Source organism: Neolamprologus multifasciatus, chromosome 23, assembly GCF_963576455.1.
Source record: "Neolamprologus multifasciatus chromosome 23, fNeoMul1.2, whole genome shotgun sequence".
NCBI lineage: Eukaryota > Metazoa > Chordata > Actinopteri > Cichliformes > Cichlidae > Neolamprologus > Neolamprologus multifasciatus.
The window spans coordinates 10,790,514-10,815,972 of NC_140460.1; the positions used below are offsets into that span (position 1 = coordinate 10,790,514).

Here is a 25,459-nt window from a genome sequence, read left to right on the forward strand (position 1 = left end):
GAAGGTTACAAATGATCTTCTTATGGCCTTTGACAGTGGACTCATCTCTGTGGTTGTCCTGCTAGACCTCAGTTCAGCGTTCGATACTTATTTTTTCCAGTGTGTTCAGATAAATGCACAAAGAGGAGCAACAGCCTGTCTATAGGCCCATAGGAAACTATGGAGATGTTTAACATGACTCCATCAGTTCTTTGAAAGTGAGTTGTTTCCCCATGCTACATCACTACTCTAGAACCTGGGATTCCTCCATCTCCAAAATTCCACTCTTATCTATGTATACACACATAACAAACCCATCCCGGATCAGCCCCCAATTTATTACAACATGAAAGAAAAAGTGAGCACAGCATTTTATCAGCTAAATGGGTTAAAATTATTGCTCAAAGGTGTAGGATGTGCATGTGCATGCACTGCAAAAATTATCCATCTTAAAATAAGTTAAAAATAATAGATTATAGTCTAAATCTTCTTAAATTTAGTGAAATAATCTGCCAGTGCAGTAAGAGAATTACACTTGATAAGAACCCTATTCACTCACTCATGAGTGTAGAGATGTGTGTGACTGTTTTAAAGTGCAGAAAACAATATTCAAGTGTTTTCTGCACTGTTGTTGTAACCCAGAATTTTTTTTAGATCAGGTCAGGTTTTTGACATTTCTGATGTAATCTACCTGAATTCTTTCCATCGTCTACTTCAGTTTGTCGTTCTTTCAGCTGTGGTTATATCAAGTATGTATGCAATAAGTTTTAATTGATTGCACACAAGAAGCTTTGAGTTTGCATTAACTCGGTGAGGTCTAAATCATCACTGGTGAGACCCGAATCCTAACCCAAGAACAAAATGAAAAAAATTCTGAAAATTCTTGATGGGAGTTAAATTCTTTATTTCATGTCCTCTGACTGACAAGAAAACAGAAAAAAATCATGGTTATAAGGTCAGGGTTGGGATCATCACGGTCAATGACTCAGACTTCACAGAGTTAATGGTGTGAGCAGATTCATATAAAACAAACTTCCAGCAGTGAAAAGCAGACTAAAATGACTGACTTGTGAAACAGAAATAAAGTTTCAGATACTGCGGCAGAGGTCATTGTCAGAGGTCAAACCTGGAGGTTTGGTTCAGCTAGCACATAAATATTGTGCAGCAGTTGTTGTCCTGGGAAGGAAAGAAAGCAGCACAGAGAGAAAAAGAAACCGAGGAGGTCGATAGAGCTTTAGCGTCTTTATTTTTTGTCGTTGTTGCATAGGAAATGCACATCTTGCTTCCAGTAAATTGAGTCTTTGTTGGGCATGGAGTCACTAATGGGGCTGGGAGGGATGGACCTAAAGTTCACCATTTCAACAGAAACGAGAGAAACTGAAGGACAGACGGAGAAGTCGGTGCAAACTTCAGAACACAGAGGATGGACAGCTAATGGAGACTACACAAACTAAAGTTTGGTGACACCGGGTGGTGGACCGGCGCGGCAGCAGCAGAAAACGCCGCCCTGTTCCATAAAAGAGTTGTAGAGGCACAAGGTTTCAGTCAGTTCTGGGTGAGAATGAAGGTGGAGTTGATGGCTGAATGGTTAAACACAGGGTGGCGGTGTGGGTGAAGATGGGGTCTGGTTTCCATGGTGATTTGGGCAGTGAGAGTGGGATGATGGGATACGGTTATGTGACTCAGACTGCCCCGGGTTGCGGCCCGCCTGCCCAGCAACGCTCAGGGTAAAGATAAAGCTCTCCTTCCTCGAGATTGTCGTGGGTTAGTGACTGTTAGCTTCACCTCCAGCGGACAGGACAAAAGGCAACGACAGAAGCTTCTGAAAGCTGATTGAGCAGATCAATACGTTTGATGACTGCCGCAAACATCAAAATGAGTGAACTAAAAAAAATAATCAAAAAATGAATCCCCGGCTTGATTTGAACAAAAATGTAAATACGGGGCAAAAACTCCTACTGCTGGATTCTATTCTATTCCATTCCATTCTATCCAGCATGGAGTTAATCACAATCTCAGCAGATCAGCTGATTTCAGAGCCTGTCCACATCAGCTGATTCTCATCTACACATTTAACTGGGAACAGGTTTTACTGTTTAAGCTGCTTCTGCCTCTACAAGCCACTTTGCAACCAACCCCACCTGATAATGCCCGTCTTTCTGACTTACAGTTTAGAATTTTTCACTACTTTCTTTCTTTCTTTTTGTTTTAGTTTCAAATTTGTTTTTAATTAAATATTAAATATTTAAATATTTATTTATTTGATTTTGGTGAATTTTGTCTTCATATTTTATGTAAAAAAAAAATCCAAAAAATATTCAATAAACTCATCATCATCATCATCAGCGCAGCAGCAGCGTGTCTCTCTACTGAGGTCATGACCCGTAACCTGATCATGAGCAGTTTCATGCAGTGGCTACTTTCTTTTCCCCGTCTACATCCACCAACCGTATTGACCTGCACCGGGAACCATGCATCGTCGCATGACGAAGTTCGTGGTCCTGACAGGACGTTAATGTTGTTTGCTGTTGTGAGTCTTTCTGTGCATCACATTCCTCAGGACAGAAGTGCTGAGAGCACAGCGACTGCTCTGGAAGTCGTCTTCATCGTCTCTCCTCTTCTGCTGTGCAGAATAATATCACTGTTCCCTTTGGGCCAGAGATTCAAACCACAACCAGCAGCTGAACTCTGGAGGCTCATCAGCCAACGCTGTGGCTGATGATGTCATTGGACCAGAATGTATTGCACATGTAATGTAATAGCAAGTTTGCAGTTATTTCATTTGTTATTACATGTTTAGATGGATAAGATATTTAGAGCAGATTATGCAGAATTTTATTTTGTTTTTATTCTTATTTTTACAGGAAATGCTGCTTTGATTGTGACTTTAATCTTTAGATTGTACTGTCTGCAGTTCTCAGACAGTCGGGTTGGCTCTTTATTAATATCCTTCATTAATGACATGAAAACATTTTAGATCATCTGTCACAGGAAAAGGAAACGGTGAAGAACACAAACGGAGCAGTTAAATGACCCTGTGCTCCAGTATGTCGGGGCTGTTTGAGGGTTAAGCTGTGCAGAGCTGTGCACTGAGGAGCTCTCAGAAAGAAAGACATGAATAAAGAGTTTAAAACAGGAAAGCATGTTTTAGAAAACTGGCTGCAGTGAAGCAGGCGGGAGGCGAATCGAGCGGCGGCGTCCTCTAACAAAAGCGTGTGGTCATCAAGAAAGTTTCCTGCCTGAAAGAGACGCACGAGTCGAAGGAGCTGTTCGGTTTCAAAGAGCCGAGCGGCATCGACAGACGCAGGAGCCACTGGAGGTGAGCTAGACGAGCCGATCGACCCCAGCTGGCCTGCGAGAGGAGGAGGAGAAGGGGGGAGAGGAGGAGGGGGGTCTCCCAGGTGCAGCTACCACCTCCTCCGTCTAAACCCTTCTCATCCTGGAGGAGCAGCGGCTCGTTTGAAGCCCCGCCGAGGGAGACGCAGCAGAGGCAGGAGGAGGAAGGAGGGGGTTCGGTCCTGGAGAATGCTGAGCGCTGCAGAAAAAGGCCGAGGCCATCGATTTGGTCTCCTGCAGGAAACTGCCTGAGGAGGAGGAGGGGGATTCACCCAGAGCCACATACAGATTTCTGCTGGTCAATGGATGCACAGGGGGAGGGGAGGAGGTGGGGAGGCCAGGCCAGCCGGGCATTTGCTGATGTAAAAAGTTCACTGGAGATTGTCGGATTGAAACCCGGCGGGGCTGAGGCCGCCGGCGCCGGCCTGGGGCAGTCATCATGGTGGCACGCCCATTAGAAAGAGGTGGATGAGAGAGGATGAGGAGGATGAAGGAGAGGAGGTGAGTCAGTTTGAGGCGTACAGGGAGAGGTCAGAAACAGAAGTTGTCTTTTTTTTCTCATTTGTCGTCTTCGTCACAGCTTACTAGGCGATTATGGAAGAGCATGCAGTTATATCTCATGGTTATTGTACATCAGCTATAATCAGAGGGGCCTGACAGACAGCAAAGGCTACTGGTGTTCAGAAATGTCAACAGTTACAAACAATTATTGGATCAGTATTCAGAAGAGCATTATAATACAGGAGTTCACAGGCACTACATTTGATCTTTTTTGATATATCGTGTAATATGCTGGTTGGTTTCTCTTTTCTTTTCACATGTTTAACTCGCTGGGATCTGGAAATGGAAGGACCGACCGTAGAAGAAGAAGAAGAAGAAGAAGAAGGCAGAGGCTGAAGATTTTAGATCAAACCAGTCCACGTGGGCGAGCAGGCGGGCGCACGCACATGGGCTGCTGTGCCACACCGTGCCACGTGCACGTGTGGGTGTCTGTTTTTAGTCAGTGCATAGTTCTCATGCAGATTAGACTGCTATGCTGTGATACGCTGTCAGGAAGCATGATGGCGAGTTCAAATTGTCCCATTCTGCAGCTTAGCTCAGCTTCACTGGCTCCATTTAACACTTAGCACCTTGTAATGTTTGCAGGATAAATAAATATCTTTGCAAAGGAACAGTGACACCGTGATTCATTACAGCCGAGCGCCGGAGAGCAGCTCCAGTGCTACCTGCCTCGTGTCCAACGACTTTCCTTCATTTCTCTAAACTGAAGCCATTTGTACTGATTTCCTGGCTGGCGCTCCGGCACAGCGACGTGCTGAAAGATGTCTTCCTCCTGCTCCGTGGGAAATGTTTGGACTCGGTTTAGAGCGAAGCGTGGGGGCGGATCCCACCAGAGCACTCTGCCTTCACCCTCGGGTGGACAAAAAACACCCAGCTCTACCGACTCCCCTTCGGATTATTTCCGACCCGCAGACTTGCGCGGCGCCCGGTCTGATGTGTTTCTCGGGTGGCGGGGGTGGGTGTGTGAGGTGTGAGGTGTGAGGGGTTAATCGCTGCCCAGGAGAATTTGGACAAACGTGAAAACAACAAAGGCATTAGCGTAAAAAGCGCGGCCTTCATTCAACCCTGTTTCCTGATGGAGCGGCACGGTTCCTCCGACCCGAGGATCTACTGTTAGCAGCGAGGAGGAGGAGACACGAGCGGCGGCTATCCTCTGGACTTTTTCAGTCTGTGACTCCAGCTCTCTGTCTGGTAGCTTTGGATGATTGTGTGGGGGTGAGTGGAGTGGAGGAGGCTGCAGGCGGGTGAGGTGTTTCGAACAAACGCCCCTGCTGGTGGTTCAGCCGGTGGGACACAGCGTGGGGGTGGGGTTTATGTGTCTTTTAATGTAAAGGAGGAGTGGTGGGTGAGAGAGCTCTCTCCAACGAGTTCCAGTGTGACCACTGCTGCTCTGCTGATTGAGTCTGTCCTGAACTCAAAACACACTGACGATGAGCACACGAGCGGCAGGCCAGACGTGCAGTCACCGCGGCAGCACCATGCGGGTTTTGGCTCGCTATGCGTTTTCTGTGACGTTGCGCAGCTCAGACTCGTAGATGAAACGACAGGAATCTCTGGAGATGCTGCAGTTAGAATCTGAGTCACAAACGAGTGGCAGGCCAGTCCCGCCGCTTTCACTAAAACGGTAAAACCACTCGGGGCAGCTGTCGGCGTCCTCTCCGAAGACAAAACTGTAAAGGTGACGGAACTACCTGATTGGTCAAGTCAGTTGGTTTACATTAGAGTGAGAAAAAATTTGATACAGGTGGACTTGTGTAAAAATCCTAAACTTCTAAACTTTAACCGTTTCTGCCAATCACGTTCTTTCAATCACCCGACTGAACTTTAGACGTGTCCTGTTAGCAGCAGGATAACGACACATTGACTGACTGACGTTAACGTGCGATTTTTTTCCTGCTTCCTGTCACAGATGGTGGCGCTGCCAGCAAGGGGCTGACAATGACAATACCGTTGCTGCCACCGTGGCCATCGTGACCCTTTGACCCTTGTAAGCAATCAGAGGCCACAGCGCCAGCCACAGCGGCAGCGGCAGCCACAGCGCCAGCTGCAGCTTCGCTGGCGTTCTCGCCTCTCAATGTTTACTCTAAACATCGCGAGCGGGACCTCAGAGCACGCTGGAAGCCGGCCTTCGCCGCTCGCCGGCTGATACCTGCTGACTGTATGTGAGGAGCAGCGGCAGATGTGTGGATGGACGGAGATCAAAGCGGACCTCCAGGCTCGAGGAGGGCTGGGTGAGGAGGAGGAGGTGATCTTGTGGGCCAGTGAAGAAAGAAACAGATGGAAAAGAAAAAGAATCATGTTGCATAATCAAGCTGTTTATTTTCCCGCATGGAATGGTGAACACAAAAAAAGATGCCGAGATGCATTTATAGTAGGGGCATCCTTTGGCTGGCTATGTCATTGTCTCCTGCCTAAAACGAAAATGTTAAAAATGCATAAAAAACTCGCTTTTCTTACCAATTTTCCTCAGAATTACTGGATTTAGCTTCATCGACACTGATGCAACAAAGAACCTTCAAAAACATACAGCATACTGTAACATCCATTTACAAAGGTCTGATCACCACAGCGCCCAAACGTGTAAGTGCAGGAATATGCTAAACCATCAACAGAGGAAATGTCCTTAAATACACAGAAAAAGGAAAACAAATAAAGGAAAAACTAAGAAATCAAATCAGGAAACAGGAAAGTTTTCAACTCAAGTCCAGTTCCCAGAAAACAAACCAACCCAGTTCTAGTAATGTGGCCTCGATACAAACGATCAGAAAATTCACAACACTACTTTTTCCTCATTTAATCAATGTTACAAAAGTCCTGCATTAGAAAATAGGGCAGCTTTAAAATCAGTGTAATTAATAAAACTATACAACATACAAACAAGTCTTGCAGTCAGCTGCTGCTCTGCCCACCGCCCGTCTCTTCGCCGCTGAACTAAATGACACAACACGAGAACAAAACACGCTGCCCAAACTATTGCTTTATATCATCTTCTGTCTTTAAAAACGGTGCAATTGTGTTGTTATCTTACATGCAGCCGTACGTCGCTGATTAGATGCTAGGCTGCTTTTTTAGTTTTTCTGACACTTTCAAAAAATGTCCGTGCAATTTTTTATTCCCTTCACTCGCTTTAAGCCCTGGAAGCTGGTTTTTTTTTTGTTTGTTTTTTTTAATTTCATACTTTTCACTATTTATTTCATATTTAGTGCAGATAATTAATGCCCAACTCATGGCTAAAGGGTAGGCAAGAACAGAGACAGAACAAACACGAGGAAGAAACACGGCTCCCGCAAGAGAAACCACTCGACCGTCACAGCCGCGGGCGCCGTCACAGCAGGCGGGCAGTGGCGTCGGAAACGTTTCCGAACGAGAAGTTGGACTTGTCAGAGGCAACTAAAGGAATCAAATAAAAAGTATTTGGGAAAGAGAGACCCGGATGTCAGACTGTGGTTGTCTGGAAGGAAGGAAGGAAGGAAGGAAGAAACGGAGGAAATCACCCTGAGCGGCGCCGCGGGGCTTCACCATTTTCAGGGACTGACCATGGAGCATGACAGAAGTCACATGACAGAAGAACTTTGGTTGAAAGAAAAAAACAAACACAAAACAGACGAAACAGAAGACTACGTAAGTCTGAGTGCAAGCAGGTATTGCATATTTTATGTCCTTGTTATTCAAATGTGGGAACAAAAGTAGAAGAACTGACGGACTGAAAATGGAAACAGGAAGACGTGAAAGAAACTTTTTTTGCTGTTCAGAGATCGCAGCAACAGACGCAAGTCATCGCAGGAGAGCGCTCTGCCCCTTCAACACGAGCGTGAAGGTCAGTGCAATGAGCACACCTGCAGTGACAGCCTACTCACACCTGGCGTAGCAGGCTCTCAGAGAATCATGTGACCATCTAAACACCTGTAACAAGCTGGTCTGGAACGCATTGGACCAAAAGTGTCCTAACCAGGCTTTAAAATAGGGCCGGTTTCCTGCAGGTTTTAGATGTCTCCTTGATCCAACACAGCTGATTTAAATGGCTAAATTACCACCAGAGGCCTGGTAATGAACTTATCATTTGATTCAGGTGTGGTGACCCAGGGTGATATCTAAAACCTGAAGGTGTGTTAATTCTTTCACATTTTGTTTTGCTCATGGCGAACAAATATGCTGCTCTGTTAACATTTATCATTAAAGCTGCTCGACTTTTTCTGCAGGTTATCTAGGGCCGGGTCCAGACTTCCCTTGCCTCTGCCACCTCCAAGGACAGCGGCGGTGCTGGTTCCCAGGACAGCCGAGATATGTAATCTCTGTGGTGAGACGTGCCTGACAGCCCGGCTGCCTCCTTTTGATGTGGAGGAGCAGGAGGAGTGAACTCCTCACCCTACTTCTAAAGGAGACACTTCCTCCATTCTAGAAACAGGGAGTCTCAGGTTGTCACCTTGGAGGAGGTCCTGAGAGAAATACCAGGACTCCACATTAACTTTTAGGATGGAGGAAGCCTCTCAGTGAGGTGAGGAACCTTAAGAAGTCGTCCAGCTGCCTTCAGGTGAAGTGCGTAAGCTGCCAACCAAGACCTGGTTGACGTTTTGCTCATTAGGTGATGTGGTCGGATCACTTACTGAAAAGTCTGCCATCATGAAACTGTTGGCTGAACACTTTCAGCTGTAAAACTAAGACCAAACTGCTAAAGCAGAGATCCTGAACTTTGACCTCTGCACTTCCTGAAACCTACTTTTAGCTGCAGGACTGTTGGCTCAAACTGTGCTGCTCACTTCCTTTTGTTCAAACCAGACATCATAACATCACATGACCTTGGACTGGGTGCTCATTCCACCAAACTTCAGCGTGCTTTTAGCTGTTAGCACGTGGAGCTGATAGTAGCTGGTGTAGATTTCATCTGCTCGGGTCTGCAGGTGTTGGAGGGCGGGGCAGAACGCCACGCAGGCCCGAGAGCTCGTAATACAAAGGGTTCCTCCTCAGCTTCAATGCCTTCTACGACATCTCGGGTATGGAGGAAAAGTAGGAAAACTAAAGGAAAGAAACAACCAATCACGACTCTCCACGCCAGATCTCGTGGAACCTCTCAGGACTGAATTGAAGCTCAAGGCACATCGATGAGGAACACGTGTTTCCGTGCAATCTGAGATCAAACGGAAGAATGAACGTCTCGGAACCGAAGCAGAACTGATCTGTTGTGGCAGGAAAAGGAAGGAAGGAGAAATAAAAAGGATGGAGAGATGGAGAGATGACGAGAAGCGAAGAGAGCTGGTTGTTTGTGAAGGACAGCGAGAGGAAACTAATAGACGGCTGCTGGCAAGTGCCGGATGTTGGGTTTACAATATAGTGTCTTTTCTCACTAACTACATCATCTATGGAAAAATCTGTCACTAACACTAGAACATGCAGATTTTTTTGTTCTTTTTTTAAATAACTTTTTCACTTAAATTCACTTTTGTTCAACGCTGGATGGTCGTAAGTGTGTGTGTGTGTGTATATATTTATATATATAGTATAGGAAAGGAAAAACAAAACTGAAGATCGATAAAATGCTGAGTTGCACGTGAAGCGCTGTCGGCCGTCTGTTTGTGGACGAAAGCTTCCAGAGAGTTACCCTCTGCTCTACCTCTTTATAGCTAAACCAAAACCCCTGATTACAAACTCACAGCCTATTGGCCAACTGCAGGAATAAGTGCTTTTGGCTGACCTCTAGGAGACCCAGCCAATCGCAGGGCAGGCCCTTACTGGGCGGCACCTATTATGAGATTAAACCACACGATTATTTTCAGCTTAAACTCACATGGTACTTTTTCTCCTGATTTCATTAAATTCGGATCGAAAGTAAAATGATGTGCTCATTAAAATAAGTTAACCGCTTGGCGTTTTTTTTCCTCCTCAAACAAAATGAAGCGCAGACTTCAGCTGCTTTAAAAGACTGATTGTTTAAAATGATATTTGTTAAAGGGATTCTCATTCTACCATCTAACAGATTCACACGATGAACAAACGACAAAGAAGAAACGATAAAAGTGAATACAGCTCGCCTTATTTCTCACCCGGCTGTGGTTTCGACTTCAGTGCTGTGTGGTTGTCTTTTTTACCCCGCTATTTTAGAGTCCCAGAGGTGTGAGCGGACTAGGAAGAAAAATATATATTTATATATACTTTTCATCAACTGTTTTCAACGAGCTATCTTACAAAGATATTTAACTATCCAACAGCTAGCCAACAAAATTGCACTTTCCTCATGATCAATATTTCACTGGTAAAGTTTGAGTTGCTCTTCTCTCTATCTGCCTGCCTCGATTCGGACACCAGAGTTTTCGGCCCACTCTTAGCATGCTGTAGCTTCACCCCCATGGGTGGATGGTGGAGGACGAGGAGGCTGAAATGGTGGCGAAAAGAGAAAAATCAATGAGCCGTGAAGCCAAAAAGCATCCAAGAGGAACAAACTCGGATCCACCAGCATCTGGTCGCAACACTTCACATAAAGAAAACCCTAAACCCTAAAACCCCACGATTATACCCACCCTCCACCCAGTCGCCCGTCACAACCCCCCTCCACATGAAGTTCTTGTTATTTCTGTGAAACAGGTGGGGGCGTCTGTTTGCGCCTGTCACACCTCCACATCCACCCAGGTCCATGTCCTTTCAAAGAGCCTTCCAACTTCTCCCTCCCTGACCTGCCAGCAACCGAGAGGCGTGAAGTCCATCCCAGGAAGTCCGTGAAGGCTCAGGTGGTGGCGATGTTGGTGGCCCCTCGTACCAACTGTGCCACATCCCAACTTCACGAACCTCCAAACCATCGGACTCCAGACGGGGGGGGCGGGTGATGAGTGTGGGGAGGGTTTCGTATGACTGTAAGTCCACGGATGCACCCGCTGCAAAGGATGATGGGAGAGCATATGTGTCGTCAGAAGCTCTGTGACTCAGTCTTTCCCAAAGATTGTAGGCTCAGGTCGCCCACGTACTTATCAACCTGGTTGGATTTGGGGTGGGGGGTGGGTCTGGCACTGTATATGGACACTGAGGTGTGAACCATACGTTTGCAGGGATGTCTGTGATATACAGTTTGCAGGGGGTCACGGTGCGTTTGATCCGCTGTAGCCATGCTGATGCTGCTGAGCCTGTGTGTGGTGCTGGTGGAGGCGGAACAGGAAAGGAGTAGGGATAGGTTAGACTGGGCTTTCTGTCACAGCTGGCATCAAAGGTGAAAGGTCGGAGAGGAGACTGCAGCGATCTGTCGTACAGGTGGGCGGAGGGGCCTCTGGAGTCCTTATCCCAGGTACCACTGTGGAGAGACAAAAACAGATGTTAACACCTGGACTGCTTTAGCAACCACTTACCGGACGATCCCGACTGCAGGTACTTGTCGTCCAAATTTACCCAGAACCAATCAGCTGGGTTACACATTTATCACAAAGGTTTCAAAGATTAGTCTAAGGATGTATGAAATCTTCCCACCGTGCAGTCTCCAGGACGGCTTGTTGTGTGGTTTGTTATTGGCTACAAACCAATGACACTGTGACTGAAGTTTATGGACTTTTCTATGCAGATGATACACTATTGTATTCAACTCCTGTTGCTATAGAAACAATTCTCCAAACTGTCACACTTTAAGGATTCATGATGTTACAGTATAAATCTTAAGGTGGATTAGCTTGTAGCGCCAAACCAAATATATGTGTCTTTGAGGAAACATGAATTATTTCTTAAGATTGAAATAAGTGAGACTGTTATTCAATATATCCTGTTACAACACAAGACCAGAAAAGGTGTGTCCATGAATGATAAGAGATGTCTTAGCTCTCCCGATCTTCACTCTGACACTGACAGCAGGCCAAACAAACCCACATTAAACCTCCAGACAGTTGGGACCCAGATGGTTCAAAATTAAAGCATTAACTGACCTTTGAGTGAAACTGCCTGTTTTTGTAGGACAGGTGACAAAAATATATTCTGATGGCGTCTGGTGGGCTGCCCCCAACAAAGGGCAAATATGACGTTTTCCATACTTCCTCTCAGTTATATGGGTGCAAAGTAGGGCTGCCACAAACGATTATTTTGATAGTCGACTAGTCACCGATTATTTTTGTGATTAGTCGGCTAATCAGATCATGCATCCATTGGATGTAAAACATACAGCTTATTGCATCAGCATGCGTCTGCTCTTATATAGCTATCATTAGCTTACAGTTTGAAGTGTTTAAGTTATGTGCTAACTAAAAATAAAGACAAGATGATAGTTTACTAAACTTTTAATGAAATTTGCAGATTATCTTGGTGGAGTATAATAAACTCAGCCGTCTGCTCCTCGCTATCTAAAATATAACAGGACACTGGAGTAAATTCTCGACCATCTCACACTTCTGTTTAATCAGTTTTCTGTTTGATGTTTATTCAGCTGTGCGAAAATTATAACTTTAATCTCGGCAAAACTAATTTACTCAGGAACAAATAAAACACTGAAAAAAGTCAAACTATAATTAATTTTAATTATTATTATTTTTAAGTTATCTAAGTGACTTATATATCATGTTTAACCTGAGTAGCGAAAGACCGCGGGGGGTTTGAAAACGATGTGCCGGGAGTCCGGTTTTCTCATTGGCTCTAGTGAGCCTTGAACCCCCCGGCTAGCTATTGAGCTGGTGGGTAACAGACGTCTCAAAAAACATCGGAGCACTTTTACAAATATGTGACGTCTTGATAAACCGAGCAGATATTTGAAGTTTACACACCTACATTCTCACCTGAAAATATCTTAAAAGTTTATTTTGTGACCCAGAAAGAGTAATATGAGTAATATTAAAACTAAGTAGCTGCCGCCATTGTTGGAAACTAGAATTGGCTGGGCCGCGCTATGAATTCTGGGATAGGTTGGGCCACGAAGGACACACCCGACCCATCCTTCAGATCTGAGGAAAAGGAGGACGCATTTGTCGGCCGCATTTGGAGAAGTCTTCGAATTTGGACAGCCTTCGTTGCGTCGCTGTAACATAATCGGATCCGAAGGATGCAGCCCCTAATTTTGGACACAGCTACGATACCGGAGACTGCTTCTTCTTCTTCGGGGTTTAACGGCAGCTGTAGATGCATTGCTGCCATCTTCTGTTTCAGTCTGTTATTAAACTCTTAAATCCTACCACTTATTCCTGCGTCTTTCAGGATCTTACAAAGCTTCAAACGACGCGTTGAATATTAAATTTGTCGTTGACGATTTTGATAGTCGACGTAATCGTGATTAGTCGACTAATCGTGGCAGCCCTAGTGCAAAGGTGTACAAAATTTAGTTTTAGAGGTTTATGAGGTCATGTATGTACAGTAATCACTGTGAGCTAAAAGCTTAGGCTACAGAGTGCTCTAAACACCCAGTCATGTCTTGATGGATGCTCAATCCATCAAGACGTTTCTGGGATTTCCTTACCCGGGGGTAAGGAAATCCCAGAAACTTGGAAACGCTTTGTCCAGATGAACAGAATCAACTTTCTGGGACCAGTTTATCCATTTTTTTCCTTCTATTGGGTCTGTGTGATGTCATAGAGATATGATATGATTAAATAGTCTCCTACAGAGATCACCATATAAGTATGTTCAACCCTTCCATTTACGAGTAGCAGCAAATCAGAAGAAAGTCTTTCCCAGGGGGAGGAGCTAAAACAGCATGTTCATAAACTGAGGTGGTGCACTAAAGCATAGTGTAAAGAGATAGATGAAAATAATTTTGAACCCTGTATCATGCCGAGCTACTCTGCTGCTGTCCAATAATACAGATACACTGTGGGAATTAAAAGACTTTGCCTCCTTTAAGTACACCTCAAACAGTCCCTCCAGACTGGATTTCTGTTATTTGCTATTTGATGCTATCCTCAGGATATTCTCTTTCCAGCACTATGATCCTGTGGTTGTAATGAACACTGCTGCCTCTAGGGGATGCCAGTGGGGCTTGATTTAGTCGAACCCACAACAGGCTGATGTCAGACCGTCAGGTTCTCGGACTACAAACACAGGACGCTGCTTCTCCTCTCTGGGTATGAGTTTATGACACAGGAGCACAAAACTCTGTGTGTGTGTGTGTGTAATCCATCTCTGATAGGCTCGTATCGATCGCCAAAGGTGCATCGTTCATGAATCTCTCCCTCCTCTTCCTCACTGGCCCGTCCAGTTCAAGTTCATCTCTGCGTTACATCATGTCTGGTTGCTAAGGACAACCAGACGGCCCGGGACGTGACTACCATCGCCAAGGCAACCGCATCCCCCCCCCCCCACATCTCCGTCCCACTACCCCGCCTCTTTTATCCTCTCCCACAGTTTCTTTCTTTATGTTCATCCTCTCTCGATCACTTTCTCCTCCCCGTCCCACTCGGCACTTCTTCACACATGCATGCACGTACGCACGCACGCACGCACGCACGCACACACACACACACACACAAAGGAATAAAAACAAAACACACACTTAAAGAATGTACATTTTTTAGAAAATGTGCTTCTGAATTTTGAATTTAAAGTGAAAGTTAAATGAAACACGCGGGATCAGGCATTCCTTTTCTTTCTTTGTGTGCGTGTGTTGCAGGGTTTCTCTGCACTCAGACCTCAGTTGCTCCTGACTCGTTGTAATTCTATTGCTGTGTGTGTGTGTGTGTGTGTGTGTGTGCAGTAGTGATAGAGGAGAAGACTGGAAGGTTAGTTTTTAATCAATACAACTTGCTGACGCTGGGACTTTTCTACCTCGCTCTCTCTCTTCCTGTTTCTATCGGTGTCTCTCGGCCTCTCGCTTGCTCGCTGCACTGCAGCTCCTCCCTCTGTCCTGAGAAGACTCAGAAGATGAAACTCTCACAGGCCAGACAGAGTGTGTTTGTGTGTGTGTGTGTGTGTGTGTGTGTGGAGTAATGTTACCACACAGTGGGTTGATGCTGACAGCTGTGATTCAGACTGTAGAAACTCATCACAGCGAAAGACGGAAGGCGATTTTAAAGGAGCAATCTGCTGTTGTTTTTCCATGTTTTTCATATTCTCAGCAATCTCAATGTGCTGTCCACCTCGGTACATCCCACTCTGTCTGTGGCTCTTAGCTTCAAGGAAGTAATTCATTGTGCAGCACATCAACCATCCTGAACGTCCAGGGAAGTCTGTAAGATGCTCTAAAAGCTGTTCAAGACAATGTCTAAAACCAATCCAAAGTAACATGTAAAACCAGTGTAAATCACTGTTCAGCACCAGTCTGAAAGCAGTGAAAAACCAGAGATATTGATAACATATTTATGGCATATAAGTATGACGGCTTATCGATCACTCAGAGAGAGAAGATTTCAGTGACAGTCACTCTGTGTCATCTGCTCGTCATTTGCTGCAGAGGAAGGTGTGCCTCAACCAAAGCTAATGTAACAGATTTCTTAGATTTCCCAATATAAAGGTATACAAAACCAGTTATCAACCAGAGCTGTGGAGCAAACAAGTATTAGCTTTGAAAAACTGTGTGAGGTACACGAGGAACTCAAGGGCAGTTTCAAAACAAATTTCCCACGTGTGGGACTAATAAAGGTTATCTTATCTTAAAAGCAAAAGGCTGATGAAGACTATTTTCTTCTTTTCTTCCAACAGCGACCTTTCACCGTACGAATGTCTGATGTGGAGAAAAAGCCCTGATATCATGACAGTTTAACAAAAAGTCACTTGTGTCTTTGAGAGTCTAAAAAGTTCAAAAGAATCGCATTTCCAAAAAACTGGTACTAAAACATTTACACACACCGTGATACCACAGCCAGCCATAACCTGATCAATACAAGTGTGTGTGTGTTTGTGTGGTAGGGTTTCATCGGAGGCAGTGAGGGTGCTTTCCCCTTTGTGTGTGTAGTCATCCACCGTCTCCGTGTCCGATTTGCAAGGTGAAGCTAAAACACACACACACACACACACTTGTATTGAACACACACACGTATGCAGTGCAAACACCACACCCACATCATGACTCACTAAGTGAGTGTGTGAGTCTTGGAGAAGTGCTGACTCAGGACAAGACAGAAACAGTAGCAATGATAGACGGAGAGAGATGGATGATAGACAAATATTCATTGAATAAAAAAGACAAGTTCAGAAGCCTGATGTCTGACTCCAGATGTCCGAGTCCTGGTGTCCTGATGTCTAAGTCCTGGTGTCAGAATCTTGGTATCTGAGTCCTGGTATCGGAGTCCTGTGGTCCAATTCCTGGTGTCTGAGTCCTGGTGTCCTGATGTCCAAGTCCTAGTGTCCTGATGTTTGAGTCCTGGTGTTTGAGAACTGATGTCTGTCCTTATGTCCGAGTCCCGGTGTCCTATGTCCGATGTTTGAGTCCTGGAGTCCTGTTGTGTGATTCCTGGTAATTGAGTCCACGTGCCTGAGTCTTGATGTCTGAATTACAGACATGATCAAAGTAGCTAAAATTACAGACTGTGAAATAAAAGCAGGATTTTCATGTAGGTATTTGAGTTTTGCAGCTCGCTGTCATTTGCACGGCATCAGGTTTTTGTGAAAGCCTCTGACGTCTTAAAGATACAAGCTGTCCTTCAGAACGGGCTCATAAAAGACATTAAAGAGGACCTCCTTTGCTCATTTACAGCTCCATAATATTTTTCTTGGATCTTTCCAGAGTAGCTTTGCATGATTCACAGCTCAAAATATCTTCCCCATCTTCTTCTGGCTTCAGCCTCTCAAGTTAGCTTTCATCTGATTGGCACCCGCTTGCAAACAGGAGGTTTGAAAAGAAGGTGGGTGGGGCTTCTCTATGCAACATCATCCTGATGCCACAGTAGAAAAAGCTGTGATAACTTGAGTATGTAGATCTGGCTGAGCTCTGGGCTTGCAGAGATTACTGTACACTGAGCTCAGTATCAGAAACTCTGATCGTGTTTGATGTGAACATTGACGACTGGAACAGCAGATATCTGACAGGAAATAAAAGAAAAGCAGAAAACGACCACTTCAGAGTGCATTTGTGGTTTCTGGGCTGGTTCTGGAGCTCCTGGGAGAGAACATGCTGTGGTTCTTCTGTAGTTTTGTCTCGCCTCCCAGTGATGCTGACAGCATGGCTCAGCACTGACTTTCTGACCCAGTGTCCCACCGCAAGTCCATGTTCTCCCTGATGCTGTGTGTGTGTGTCTGTGTTAGTTTTGGCGTCTTCCCTCCATCGTTGTCACCATGGGCAACCACCACTCTGACCGTGTGGGCACGACACCCACTCTCACACAAAGACAACGCCAGCTGCCCCCCCGCCCCCCACACCCCACACCCAACACACACACACACACATATAAATGTAAACACACTCACACGTGTTTACATTCATGTGTGAGGACCTAATCCAGCCCAAGTGTGATGTTAAAGATGTTAAATCCTTCCTCATCATGTTATGTCCACATAACTCCCCCAAAAATAATAAATCTCTTATTTAAAAAACATACATGCTGGCTTTAAAAACATGTCTTCTTCTCTACTGTGTTTAAACTCTCCAAACAACGTCCACATTTCCTAAAAAAGCTGTGAGTCGTTTTCCAAACCTGCTGAATCTGAAGCAGAAATAAAACTAAAAAAAGACAAAATTTTCTTTATTTTCCAACAAAACACAAAAATTCTCCTGGATATTTTTGTATTTTTCTGATGACTGACGGTTAAATTCATTCCCAGAAAGGAAACCTTTGGAGGAGAAGCTGCTCATCACTCGAGGAGCGCGACATTGTCCCCGAGAGATGGAGAAAGAATAAATAACACAAGTCTGTTTCTGGCAGCGGTGACAAACACCTGGCTCATGTCTTCACGAGAGAGAGTGTGTGTGTGCGCGCGCGCTGGTGTGTGACAGAGTCGATAAATCGACACCCTTGTTCACTGCAGGCCACCAAACACACACACACACACACACACACACACACACACACACACACACACACACACACCAAAGCAATCAAGCATGTCTGGATTGTCAACAGAGGACTCCCACCTCACTGTTTGTGTGTGCGTGCAGGATGAGTTAAGTCAAGGCTGCCCAATCGTTACTCTCTTCATAAATCAGCTGGCAAACAGACCCTGACACCCCCCCCCCCCCAAACACGCGCGCACGCACACACACACACACTCACAAACGCACAAACACACACACACACACACACACAGTATCCAATGAGGATGCTGTGTTCACTAACCACCCGCCCTGCAGTAAATGATTCAGGCCTGAAGTAAAGCGCTGCTTCTTTCCCTGTTAATGTCTTTGTTTATAAATCCCAAAATCCTGTTCTCCAATTGGCTGATGGGTGTCTGACCTCTCTTTGCTTCCTCTAGTTTCACACTGATCAGCACAGGTACACCATGTGTGCGCAGCACGCTCTCATGCTGAAAATGAGGCCAGAAGATGCAGTTCCTCTGACATCCAGCAGAGGCTCCAGCAGTGAATTAGTCCCCATAGACTCCCATGTTAAAACTTTACAGCAGAAATAAACATGTTTATATGTTTGTAAACATGTTTGCAGCTCACACACCTGTGTTTGTTGGTTACCTGTGGTTGCTGAGGGATGTTAAAGCCGGGGTCCCGAGGTCCGACGCTGACGAACCGCTGAGCTGGAGACGTGGTGGGGGTGGAGTAGGCTGCACAACAAACACACAGGTCCCGTTATTAACACGTGATGACCTGACAGAGCTCTGATACACTTTAAATTCAATCTCCTTATCTCCTTAAATTCAGACCCAAATCAAGTTAGATTCAGAGGAACCTGATTTGAAAGTTTATATTTTCTATGCCGTTGTTAATAAAGTTTTGAAAGACTTGACAGAGTTATTTAGAAGAAGTAGGTCAGACAGATGACAAACACATCAAGCAAAAACATCAGTAATAAATACAAAGACATTTCAGTGTCTCCATGTGTCGTTGATGAGTATTAGGAGGATTAAATATTTTGGCAGTGACTGCGTCTGTTTTCGCCAAAAGACAGGAAGCGTCACTGAACCCTGCAGTCAAAAATAATCCAATCACAAATCACTTACAGATTACGCAAGAACTAAATATCAGATTAATAACTGAACCCTGATGCGTCGTTCCTTTTGTGTGGGGGCGTGACAGCCAGCAGGAAAATCCAGTTTAAACACGCAGAAGTGATGCGTGATGGTACTTAAAGCTGCCGTGTGTGTGCGCACACTCACTGGGTGAGGTGGGTGAGTTTCCTCCTCCCTCAGTGGAGGAGGTGGAGGGCGGCTTGGCGTCAACAGGCAGTGGGACGGGACGGGCCATCGGAGGAGGCGGTGGGGGAGGCAGCATGGGCGTCGGCAGGAAAGGGTTGTGGACCTTTCCCTGGGAGCTACCATTAGGCTGAAGAGGTGGGGGGACACAGTTAGAATATGTGTACAATATTCTGTAAAGAAACATCAACAGGTCGGTCACAGCTCGTCCTCTCAGTGTGTGTGCGTGTGTGAGAAAGAGAGAGAGAGTGTCTGAGAGTGTGTGAGTGAGACTGTGTGACAGTGTGTGTGTGCGTGTGTGTGTGTGTTTGAAGGGATTTTTGAGATTCAAAATGTGGTTTTAGTGTCAGCGTTACAGTTAGGTTATGGTTTAGGGTAAGGGCTACCCCCGTAACCCCCCTGCAAATTACGCCCCTGGGCTGAACATGCAGCAAAAACTGCTGTGACAGACCTGCCTGGAAGTGAAGAACCATCTCTCTCACAAAGCATGAAATATCTGTCCTGTCAGTGCAGTAAAGACGTGCGTCTTTGTTTCCATCAGTCAGAAGGACATGTTGGTTTAATTTTGTTCTCATCCATAAAATGATGATCCAAAACACCTGTACACAGAATTCCTCCTGCTTTTAGCGCAAGAAGGACGTGCAGGTGCTTCAGTGTTAAAATCAATGCTGCAGGTATGTCGCAAACACAAACCCTTCTGAAACCTTCCTGGAAACGCTGCGTTAACGCAGCCCAAACCACTGTGATTGGTCTGTTCAGTACCAATGAGTCCTCCTGAGCATTTCCAGCTACTTTTTCACTGCAATTATTGAATTTATCAGAACAATAATCAACACCTTAATACGAAGACTGTCGGACAGCAGGGAGATAAGAGTGGATGTGAAGAAACATACAAATAAGTGGAAAAAAGAAAGGGACAAATATGTTTGCCTTCAAAGAAAACTGACCATAACAAAGAGCAAGGACCCAGGAGGGATTCAAGTCAGTAAGACACCAGCTCTGCTCCTCAGACGTGGAGCCATCTGATTGGCTGCTCTCCTCTGACTTTACTCTTTATTTATTGTGATTGGACTCTCTGATCAGTTCGACTGACTTCCTGAAGGACCATAATGATATCCCCGCCTATGACGGGGACAACACAACATCGGGTAGTAAGACCTCTAAGCAGCATTTAGGAAAATCAGTTGTAATGTCTTGTGTATCCATCAGGGGGAGCAGGGTGGAGGCGCATTCATTTACAAGCTTGTTACACGAGACCTTTTCAATTTGTTCATGGATCCTAGAATTAGAAGAGAATCATAGCGTTGACCTTCAGTACTCATGAGTCCTGAGCATTTCCAGCTGCTTTTTTACTGCAATTATTGAACTTATTAGAATCCTGATGATGGATACATAAATAAACACTTTAATAACACAGTTTGTTAAATATATTAACAGTAATTTTACTAATAATGTCTGGATTTAAAGTGCAGTAAACTGCAGCTGTGAACGGCTTCTATTTTTTAACTTTAGCGCTCTGCACATCTCTGATAAATCACTGCAGGAATTTTAGCGCCAACGTTTACAGACAGGTGAGCGAGAGTGCAAACTGTGATTTGAACTCACGAACACATGTGAGAACAGGAATCATTTTCTTTGTATATTCCCGGACTTTATGACAAAGTTCATATAAAGGAGTTTCACTTTTCTCATTTTAGTGCTTGTTGTTCAACTGTCGTACTCCGAGCCCCCTACAGACAAGCAGCAACCCCCCATCTTTGCGATGTTTGAACGCCACCGCCATGTCCTTTAATAAATTTCATCACATAAGGTTGCATTTAGATTTTTACAAATGTTGAAATCCTGTTTTTAAAGTTTTAATTTAAATTAACAACATGCAGAAGTAATTTCTACTTGGTGCAATGACGTGACAGAACATGCATGTTTAGTTTACACAGTAGTCTACACTAGTGATGGGATTTCCGTCTCTTTTTAGAGATCCGTCTCTTTTTAGAGATCCGGCTCTTTCGGTTCGGCTCACTAAAAAGAGCCGGCTCTTTCGGCTCCGAACCGGCTCTTCAGGTTGTTTTGTTGCTTTAATAAATTTATTATTAACAATAATATAAAATTATGCACAAAAGGAATTACTAACGTAAAAAAAGTGGATTTATTTATATATGTTTATATATAAATATATGCGGTGGCCCCTAGAGACAAAACACGTACAAACTCCAAAACACATTTCTAGCATGAACTGAACTTCCAAAGCAGAGCTACTAGATCACTTAAATTACACAATTGAAAGCATGTGTGTATTGTTTGGGTATTTATACACAGGCACTCATATATATTCAAATAATTTAAAAAAAAAAGTTCATTTACCTGTTACTACCACACACCAAATCCGGTCATTGGTACTTGCTGGCTTGTGTAGCCACTAGGTAACAAAAGCTCAACACTGCACCCTAGCATTCTGGAGCACGTCTGTTGTCTTTTGTACGTGTTTTATGTGCTTCTGAGTTTTTATGTGCTTCTGAGTTTTTACGTGTTTTTACATGTTTTGGAGTTTTTACGTGTTTTGGAGTTTTTACGTGCTTTGGAGTTTTTACATGTTTTGGAGTTTGTACGTGTTTTGGAGTTTGTACGTGTTTTGGAGTTTGTACGTGTTTTGGAGTTTGTATGTGCTTCAGAGTTTGTACGTGATTTGAAGTTTGTATGTGCTTTGTCTCTAGGGGCCGCCGTAAATATACTTTTATTTATTTCCTTTTACAAATTTAAAGTGAAACAACACAAAACACTGCAAACCACAACACAATTAAATATAAATTAAAACATGAAAAAAAATAAGATGCACATTCTCTGTCATATGGGCCTGCATGAATAAACTTTCTGAATCCTTAATCATCTGCAACTGAAAATAGTTGTGGATGATTACTATACCTTTCTAATGTGATGTTGTTGTCCCTGGCTCTCTTTCTCTCCCCTTCTGGCTCTGTTCCTGTGCTACTGAGTGTAACTACCGCCCCTCCCCCCTCTGCCCAGCGTAAAGCACAAGGCTCGCGTGCTGAGTGAAGCAGAAAAAAAGTGCGAGAGAGAGGCTGAGAGAAAGAAAAAAAACCCCAAGCGATGGCTCGCGATAAGGAGCCGGCTCGCGTCGTTCATGTCAAAGAGCCGGATCTAAGATCCATTTCGTTCGCGAACGACCCATCACTAGTCTACACTCCATTTCTTTGGCAGTCTTCTGATGTCCTGTTTTATGGAAGGCACCATGAGGTTGCTTTGTTTGTTTGCTTATGTCGCACATTTCCAAAGACATCATCCCAGCCCCTGGACAACTCAGCTGATAAGAGTTACACACCCACGCACATCCATCAAGGTAACACTGTTCTGATAAACTTTCATTTGGTTGATTTCAAGGTTAAAACAGAGCTCGAAACAACATCCCCATCTCAGGTACGAGGATGTCCAAAGGACAATTCTGGAACCATCATACAGCCTGGAGGGCAGGTGAAAGTCCGCCCTCTCTTATACAAAATATAGAGGAATTACATTTCGCTTAAGACTTTTGCACAACATGAGAGTTTAAAGAAATCTAAAGAATGAATGAGAATATTAAGCTGCAACTTAACAGAAACGATGAAGGATGCGCTTATAATTCAAACAGAGGTCTGAAGAGGCAACAGCCCAGCAAACAACAGAATAAATGATAAATGAAGATGTACCAGTCTCAGAAATCACCTCCACATCTGGTTTGGGATCTATGAGGAAGCTTATTTCTTTTCTTTTTTTAAAAATTTTATTTATTTATTAGATTAGATTGAAATGGATAAATGAAGAACTTTACTGGAAACAGTTTTAATGATCTGCAGTGTAAAACGTCTGGATGGCCAAATAGACTGTGAAGTTTTATCCTTTATTTTACATTTTTAAAAATTAAAGTTTTTATATTTTAATGGGTAAAGAGTTTTACAGCGACAGCTATCAAAGAATGTCAAATTCAATTCAGTTTTATTTACAACAGTGGCCTCAGCGAGCTTTAGAGTATAAAGCAAAGACCCGACAATAAAAGTGAGAAAACCATCTGTAGCTAACGATCCAGGTCAAGGGTTTTTGGAAGAAAGCCCCATCTCTTGGTGTCACTCTGCAATTAAGTGAAAGGGGCGTGTCTATAGTGGAAACACTCCTCCCAGTGGCTGTATCTGTGTGTGTGAGGTTGTGAGTTTTTTTTTTTTTGTCCCGAACATCACATTTTAGAATTTGAGAAATTTGACATGATGGGTTTTAATTTTTTGAAATGAAAAGCTGACAAAGTGACCGCCTCTACTGTTCAAACAGGACGCGGGCTGCTTTCTTTTCCTGGTTTTTATCCAGGTTAAAAAACAAAACAAAATATGATTTCAGTTTCCAACAAATTTCAGTGTGACTATCGCACAATTTTAATCGGTTCTTAGTAACGATTAGAAAAAGATCAGCCGTTTCATCCAGTCGACACCAGGCAGAGAACGAGTGCTCGGGGGTTAAGGTTAAGTTAGAGGCGGCTCGGCCTTCCAATCGGGATCGCCCTGCAGTCGGGCCAACATGTAGGAAAACGGAAAGCAGATGCTCTGTGTTTGTGTTTGTGTGTCTGAGCCTGTGCGTGTGTGTCTGCCTGTGTGTGTGTGTGTGTGTGGAAGGTGTATTGATTCAGTGTCTAGACTTAGATATATCAACTATCTCACTGCAGTACAAAGGCCACACACACAGGCACACACACACACACACACTGCAGCACTTTTGCAAACAGATCCCACCTTTGCAGAGGCTGGAAAACCCAGCTCAGATATGTTTGTGTACATGTGTGTGTGCGTGCATGTGTCTGTGTCTCTGTGCGTGCTTACGTTGAGGAAGCCCACCTGTCCGGCCTGCTGGGCGGAGTCAGGACAGACCAGCTGGACGAACTCCTTGAGCGTCTCCTGCGGGTGATACCTGATGGCCGGGTGGGAGAAGTAGGAGCCAGGCTGCTGCAGGATGGGGGAGGAGGAGAAGTGGAGGCTGGAGGGGGGAGCATGGGGGCTCGCTGAGGGGGGAGAGAGAGGAAGAGATTACATGATTAAAGGGGAGGAGAGTTGGTGGAGGAAGGTAGAGACATAATCATTGTGGGAAGCAAGGAGTTTATTAAGTTTATTAAGGGGGCGTGGCTTAACATGCAGATACATGACGATGGACACACAGAGCAGATGAACCAATGACAACAGGACACCCCAGCTGTCAATCACTACAGGTGTATGGAGGTGAGGCTACATCATTTACGTGGCTCCTCCTCTTCCTTCTCTCCTTCAGTCTAATTAAGGCTCTAATTGGTCTAATACTCTCTGATTGCTCGTTAGTGGATGAGGCCTCGTTAATGCCTGTGATGTATGGAGGTCTGAGGAGAGTGCAGAGAAGATGCTGAGGGGGGAAGCGAGGGAGATAGAGAGACATTAGAAATGACAGAGAGAGAGCGAGGGAGCGTAGGAAGGAGAGTTAAAGCTGCTGCACTAATTCACTTAAAGTCTGCTGTGATTTATCACTCTGACAATACACACTGACCGACCGTGCGTGTGTGTATGTGTGTGTGTATGTGCTCTGTAGCAGTGTATTTACAGTAATCATTGGATGGATGGCTTTCTCTGCCCTCTCTCTTTCTCTTGTAACCACAGACACACACACACGGGGACAGAGTGTGTGTACATTAATAGAAATGATCTCACTCAGTGTGCAGGCATGCTCAGGCACCTGTGTGTGTGTTTGATTTAGTTTGGTCCCACATCCTGTTTCTGGGATTTTTTTTCGATGCATTGTGCCAACTTCATTTATTTGATGGCCTCACTGATCGACAGAGTAAACGAGTGGATCTCACACCCACAAACCAACTTCCAAAGATAAAAACATGCACGTTTCTCCTCAGATCCCCTCATTGGCTCCCTGTTAAATCCAGAATTTAAAATCCTGCTCCTGCTAAATAATCCGGACCCATCTAATCTTAATGACCTTACAGTACCATATCACCCCATTAAAGCACTTCACTCTCAGACTGCAGGCTTACTTGTTGTTCCTAGAGTATTTTCAAGTAGAATTGGGATGCAGAGCCTTCAGTTTTCAGGACCCTACTCTGTGGAACCAGCTTCCAGTTTGGATTCAGGAGACAGACACTATCTCTGCTTTTCAGATTAGTCTTCACACTTTCCTTTTTGCTAAAGCATAGATCAGGTGGCCAATCCAATCACAGCGTAAAATCAGCCCCCTTCCCACATCTCAGCGTCTATCTCAGCTGTAGGATGAAAGTGTGTGATTTCCCTGTCATCAGCTGAATCTGTGAACTTCTCTGATATCGATCTTCTCGTCTTTCTTCAGGCGAGACGGCAAAGCGGAGGATTTGCCTTCAGCGGCGCTGCAGCAGCGGTGT

The 25,459-nt window shown here is 44.6% G+C and overlaps 1 protein-coding gene across 9 annotated transcripts in view; it reads right to left on the minus strand.

Annotated features, from left to right (window-relative positions):
* Positions 1–11,015: 11,015 nt before the first annotated feature.
* nfia (nuclear factor I/A) overlaps positions 11,016–25,459 on the minus strand; it is a 143,934-nt gene continuing 129,490 nt past the window's right edge. For 7 of the 9 annotated variants that reach the window (XM_085150115.1, XM_085150110.1, XM_085150113.1 and 4 more), the window contains 3 exons: positions 23,913–24,091; positions 19,021–19,186; positions 13,050–18,468 (listed from right to left, as the gene is read on the minus strand). In XM_085150115.1, coding sequence (XP_085006241.1) covers positions 18,299–18,468; positions 19,021–19,186; positions 23,913–24,091 — 515 coding nt within the window. In that variant the 3' untranslated portion in view covers positions 13,050–18,298. Of the gene's footprint in view, positions 11,150–13,049; positions 18,469–19,020; positions 19,187–23,912; positions 24,092–25,459 lie in introns of those variants that run through there. The other 2 variants (XM_085150111.1, XM_085150109.1) reach the window with 2 other exon arrangements.